The sequence below is a fragment of the Telopea speciosissima genome, chromosome 5 (genome assembly GCF_018873765.1).
Source record: "Telopea speciosissima isolate NSW1024214 ecotype Mountain lineage chromosome 5, Tspe_v1, whole genome shotgun sequence".
Lineage (NCBI taxonomy): Eukaryota > Viridiplantae > Streptophyta > Magnoliopsida > Proteales > Proteaceae > Telopea > Telopea speciosissima.
In genome coordinates, this window is record NC_057920.1 from 3,026,640 (window position 1) to 3,032,915 (window position 6,276).

Here is a 6,276-nt window from a genome sequence, read left to right on the forward strand (position 1 = left end):
TATTTCTTTGCTATTGGTTTCTCTTCCCCTCCCTTCCCCGCCCCCTCCAATTGTACAGGACAAGGATTCTAATTGGGCATGGTTGATTAGGGAAAAGAATCCAACCAGTCTTAGACTCTAATTTGTCTCGGCCTATCAGTCAGTTTTTAGACTCTCATTGATCTAGGCTGGTTTTGGGACCAATAAGCCCATATTTAGGCCATGGACCATGTGCCTCATCATGCATTCTAATAATGTTGTGTCAAGGATCTAGTCATGTTTACAGGCTCTTCTCCAATTTCCCCCTCTGTTACTCTCTAGCTATTCAATGTGAGCAAAAACTCTACAAGAAAATAGACACTTTTTATTTCAAGGAGCAAAGAATGGGCTTCATTTTAGTTTCATAGTGGAAAAGCAAAGGAGAAAGAGCTAGAAAGGCTTTAAACAAGAGAGAAGCATTGGGGGTGGGTGAACACTCCCTCCTTAAAGGGTTATCTGCCTCAATTAGGCTCCTGTCAGTCCAATCGGTCCAACTGATTGTCGGAGCACCCACAGCCGATGGTGACAGATCGTCACATGGTTGATAATTATTAAGCTTCCATCTTAAAACCAATTGGTTCAAAGTGGGGTGGCCTCTTATGGCTCTTATACTTGATAATCGGAGCACACACAAGCCGATGTGGGATTTTCTCAATAATAATCATTGGAATTAAAAGACGAAGAGGAATTGGAAGATGATGAACAACAATCATCCGCAAAAGGAGTCTTTTCATTTATTCCAAAAGTGGTAGTTACATCTGACCCAACCAACCCAACTGGGACAACTCAGACATTTCACAAGGAAAAACAAAAATGGAAACACCATCTTTACATGGTGGTATTACGGGGATGGACTGAACAGCCTATGACTTCTAAGGACTCTGGGGGCCTAAACACAACAAACTCAGATCTATGGCGTTTGGTGCGAGGTAATGCACATGGTCACTCAAGCAGCTCCAGTTAAGGGGAGTACCTATGACAGGGTGAATCAGTAGGTTCGGGGTGGGGTTGTCAAAAATGCCCGTATTTTAATTTGGATTGGGTCAAAATCAAAATCAAAGTCGTTTTATCTTTAGATTCTTTATATTGGAAATTGGAACCATGAAACCGTTTGATAAATTATTCAATTTTGACTTAAGGCTGTGTTTAGTATGCATTCTCGGAATAGATCTGGTTCTAGAACACATTTTGAAGGGAGAATATAGAGAAGAATTGGGTTTCAAAATGCGTTCTAGAATCTAAATCCAAAATCTATTCGGATAATACATACCAAACACAAATGTCTGTGACGGTATATTAGAGATGTGAACGGATATTCGTAAATCTGAATTCGGTTCGCATCCGTATTGTTTAGAGATATCTGGGAATTTATCCGATTCAAATACATATCCAACTAATAATAAAAAATTAAATAATTAATGATCTTGAGGGTTTTTGAAGATTCATCAACTTCTATGGAATACGAAAATGAGAATCATGAGACTATGACATTAAGAGACATGGATTGAGAGTGAATCATAATTGCCCGGGGTTGGGGGGGAAGAAGGTCTGGGTTACACAAGTCAGGAATGTAAACGGATAGTCGAAAATCAAAATTCTGTTCTCATCTATATCTGTTTAGGGATATCCGTATTCGATCATGAAATATAAGGATCCGATTCGTTCCCCAATCTCCCAATGAGAGAGTCGCAGTCATTTCAATATTCCAAGACTTGAAGAGATTAAATGTTGCATCGCAATAGCAATCCCATAGGCTTAATTTGTTTGGTTGCAAGAGGAATTAAAGAAAAAGGATGTGAAATTTTCATACTTAAAAAGTAACTTTTGTAAAAATTACCTCATGTGAATACTGTAGAAAAACAACTCATAGAACGGCTATTTAGGAAAAGAAAACAAAGGAAAAGAAAAATTAAGCATATATGACAATGATTTTACATGGTTTACCCCAAGAAGGAAGGCTACATCCACGATTGAATGATAGTCTGAATTCACTATTTCTGTGAAGAAAATGCAAATCCTCACACACATCCCTCAAAGAGATAACTACAATATATAAGAAAACCCATCCAATCTGGTCCAAACCAACATCGGGTGAAATACATATCAAATCGAAGATCTTGACGAGCTCTTCAGGGGACAGGCCTAGGGCATTGATGTATGCACTTTTTGGTTATTTTGGCGCGTTTAGAAGGCAAAATAGTCTGCCGAAGTATCAACAATACTTTCTAGATTATAATTGAGATCGGGCTTCACCAATAATAACTATATCACTAACTCCAAATCATTACATATTTGGTTATTAAATTCCACTTTATTTTGCATCCAATTCTCTTAAAATAAAAATTACATGTAAAAATGTATCATATTTAGTTAGTAAGAAAATTATAAAATAATTTATGAGAAACAGTTTTTTGTACGGGAGTGCGGCCTACACCAATACTGCCATATGTCTATCTCTCTCCTCCTTAAAACAAAGGGGCATAGGTGTCTTTTCATATGGCAGAGGAGAGAGATAGACTCATGGGAGTACTGACGTAGGCCACACTCCTGGATAGAGATCTTTTTCCCATAATTTGTACACATGGGGTAATGACTGTAAAAATTCTATTTTTAGGTTTGAAAATTTTCACTTCCCTTTCCTTTAATTTCCATTTCAACTTAAAGTAACTATAGTTATAGAAATAGCAAGTAGCAAGTCGAGCCTACGAAAAGAATAAGATAAGTAATCAAAATTAAGAATAAGGATGCAATTAAGATCATAATAAGACACTCATTCAGTTTCATTTAGAAAGGTAAAAGATAGGACAAAAAAAAAAAAAAAAAAACCGCGTGGATTAATGTCATCACATTAGAGATGTAATTGGTACAGTAAAAATTAATGATGTAAATGGCTGGGAAAGTGATAGGATAATTATAGGGACAGCTCCAATATATATAGAAACTATATTGTTAGCTCAAAACGCCATTTGTCTAGGGTAATCTAATTTGATTGGGAAAGTGATGGGATAATTTGGCTCTTTTTTTTTTCTTTTTCAAACAAGCCAAATTAATGAAGCATGAAAGCTATATCTCTCAAATCAATCTAAAAACGCGGTGGGAGATGCTGCATTATTGAATGATTATATTAATTGAGATGTTGATGAGGAAATGGATATGTACGTAGTTGTATTTAGATTCACATATTGTAGATCTCTTTTAGGGATCTTTAGCCATCCCCACCTTTGGCCACTTTGGTCTGCGTTTGAACGCGTCCCTGCCATGGGACCTTTATCTCTTGAGGTTCTCTGATCGATATGATTGTACCATTCCTCTTATTAAGGGATTAAAATGACCATTCCACCCCTTGATTGTAGGGAGCCGTAACAAACAGGGAACCACAGGTGATAAGATTCCCCCTGCCGTGCCCACCACCCTAAAAATTAAGAAGATGTCTGGTGTACTGTTGGGCTGATGGTGATATGCGCCGGAGAGTAATTTGGAATTGGAGTGATTAGTCTCCAAAGACCAGTGTAGACTATAAATGAGGGAGTCCTCTCTCTCTCTCTCTGTTTCATTCAGTCTCACGGGGGATATTCAGAGATGGAGAAGAAGATGTTGAGGTTTTTTGCACTTCTTTTTCTTTTCCAGCTGGGTCTTCTCTGCAATGTCTCAGTGGGTGTAGTGGATAAGCCGAAGCTGGAGAAGAACACCTACATCGTCCATATGGCCAAGTCCAAAATGCCGGTTAGCTTCAACGATCACACACAATGGTACGCCTCGAATCTGAAATCGGTTTCGGAATCAGCAGAAATGCTCTACACATACAACAACGTCATTCATGGATTCTCTACTCGGCTCACCGACGAAGAGGCCAACTCACTCGAAGGTCGATCAGGGATCCTCGCCGTCTTACCTCAAGTGAGATATGAGCTTCACACCACTCGGACTCCCGAGTTTCTTGGCCTCGACAAGAACGACGCGTTATTGCCCCAGTCTAACTCGGCGAGCGAAATCATAATTGGAGTTCTTGACACTGGTGTCTGGCCCGAAAGCCAGAGCTTCAACGACAATGGACTTGGCCCTGTACCCAGTCGATGGAAAGGCGTTTGCCAAGAAGGTAAGAACTTCAATTCTTCCAGCTGTAATCGGAAATTAATCGGGGCGAGATTTTTTTCCAAAGGCTACGAAGCGAATGGTCCCATTAACGAAACCAAAGAATCAAAATCGCCGAGGGACGACGACGGCCACGGCACTCACACGTCGTCCACGGCGGCCGGCTCAGCCTTGGAAGGTGCGAGCCTTTTTGGATATGCCGAGGGGATGGCACGAGGCATGGCTATACATGCCAGAATTGCTGTTTACAAGATGTGTTGGATGGGAGGTTGTTTCGATGCAGACATTATGGCTGCCATCGATAAAGCCATTGAAGATGGGGTGAACGTCATTTCCATGTCGTTCGGTGGTAGGTTAACCTATTACTATAGAAGCTCTATCGCCATTGGAGCTTTCGCTGCGATGGAGAGAGGCATTCTCGTGTCTTGCTCAGCTGGAAACGACGGTCCTTATTCCTTCAGTTCGTCCAACGTCGCTCCTTGGATAACCACCGTTGGTGCGGGAACCTTGGACCGTGACTTCCCTGCTTATGTTATGCTTGGCAACGGGAAAAACTTCTCCGGAGTGTCTCTCTACAGTGGAAACCCATTGCCTAATTCGTTACTACCACTCATCTACGCTGGCAACGCCAGCAACGCTCCCAACGGGAATCATTGCGGGACGGGGACCTTGATACCGTCCAAAGTCGCCGGAAAGATCGTTTTGTGCGAAGGGGCCAATGGCGGGATTCAGAAAGGAATCGTGGTAAAAGAAGCCGGTGGCGAAGGGATGATACTAGCGAACTTGGCTACCAAAGAGCTGTACGCTGAGGCCCATCTCCTGCCGGCGACTGCCGTGGGTACGAAGGCCGGTGTCATGATAAAGGAGTATATCTCCTCGGATGCTAATCCGACGGCCACTATTGTTTTCGTAGGTACGAAGGTGGGGATTCAACCATCACCCGTGGTGGCCGAGTTCAGCTCGAGAGGGCCGAACTTGATAACGCCGGAGATACTCAAACCGGACATGATCGCACCAGGTGTCAACATCTTGGCGGGATGGAGTGGTGCTGTAGGACCCACTGGCTTAGCTGTTGACACGAGACGCGTTGGATTCAACATCATATCAGGTACATCGATGTCGTGCCCACATGTGAGCGGTATCGCAGCGGTCCTCAAGGCGGCGAAACCCGATTGGAGTCCCGGAGCCATCCGATCGGCCCTCATGACAACAGCCTACACCACCTACAAAAATGGAGCAACGATAGAAGACCTCGCTACAGGGGAAGCAGCAACGCCGTTTGATTACGGATCAGGACACGTGGACCCTATTTCAGCGCTTGATCCAGGTCTCATATATGACCTTGCTGTCGAGGATTACATTGGCTTCCTTTGCGCTTTAAACTACACCGAAGCGCAAATCTTAATTGTGACGAAGAGGAACTTCACGTGTGATACAAGCAAGAAGTACAGTGTCAGTGATCTCAACTACCCTTCTTTTGGTGTCTTATTTCCGACAACTGATGGCAGTGTGTCGAGCGTCGTTAAGCATACACGGACACTGAAGAATGTGGGCAGCCCTGCAACCTATATGGTGTCTATGTCTTCAGAGACGAAATCGGTGAAGATATCTGTTCAACCTCAATCTTTGACTTTCAGTTCGCTAAATGAGACACAAATGTACACAGTAACGTTCAGTACTGCAACTTCGTTGCCTTCAGGGACGTACAGCTTTGGTCGTCTCCAATGGTCCGACGGCAAGCACATCGTGGGTAGCCCTATTTCATTTATTTGGGAGTGATCAACTAGAAAGTCTTTTAGTTTTCCTTTTTTTTTTGTTTTTGGGGTGTAAATGTCCCTAACCTCCCTCTAAGAGAGGGGAAGGGGTAATTAATTTATATATTCTTAGATATTTAGTCATAATCATGTAAACTCATGGTAGGAGTAGAACATAATTCCTGAAGCCATGAAAGAGAATTAGGCTAGACTGTCATACATGATATCAGAGATCTCCTTGCCACAGAATCAACCACGCTGTTTATCTCTCTTTGGAATAAAAGATGATGATGTTGTGGAGGCAATAATATATTCCTTTTATGATCTCTACCAACGAAGCCCAATCCCACTGGGTTGTTTCAGAGATTGAAGAAGCATCACAATTGACCTCATAGACACCACTCGCTGGTTG

The 6,276-nt window shown here is 42.3% G+C and overlaps 1 protein-coding gene across 1 annotated transcript; it reads left to right on the forward strand.

The window, feature by feature from the left end:
- The first annotated feature begins 3,609 nt into the window (after positions 1-3,609).
- Positions 3,610-5,889, forward strand: LOC122661073 (subtilisin-like protease SBT1.7). The gene has a single exon (XM_043856384.1). It carries the CDS (start codon positions 3,610-3,612, stop codon positions 5,887-5,889), a length of 2,280 nt encoding a protein of 759 aa, XP_043712319.1.
- Positions 5,890-6,276: the final 387 nt, after the last annotated feature.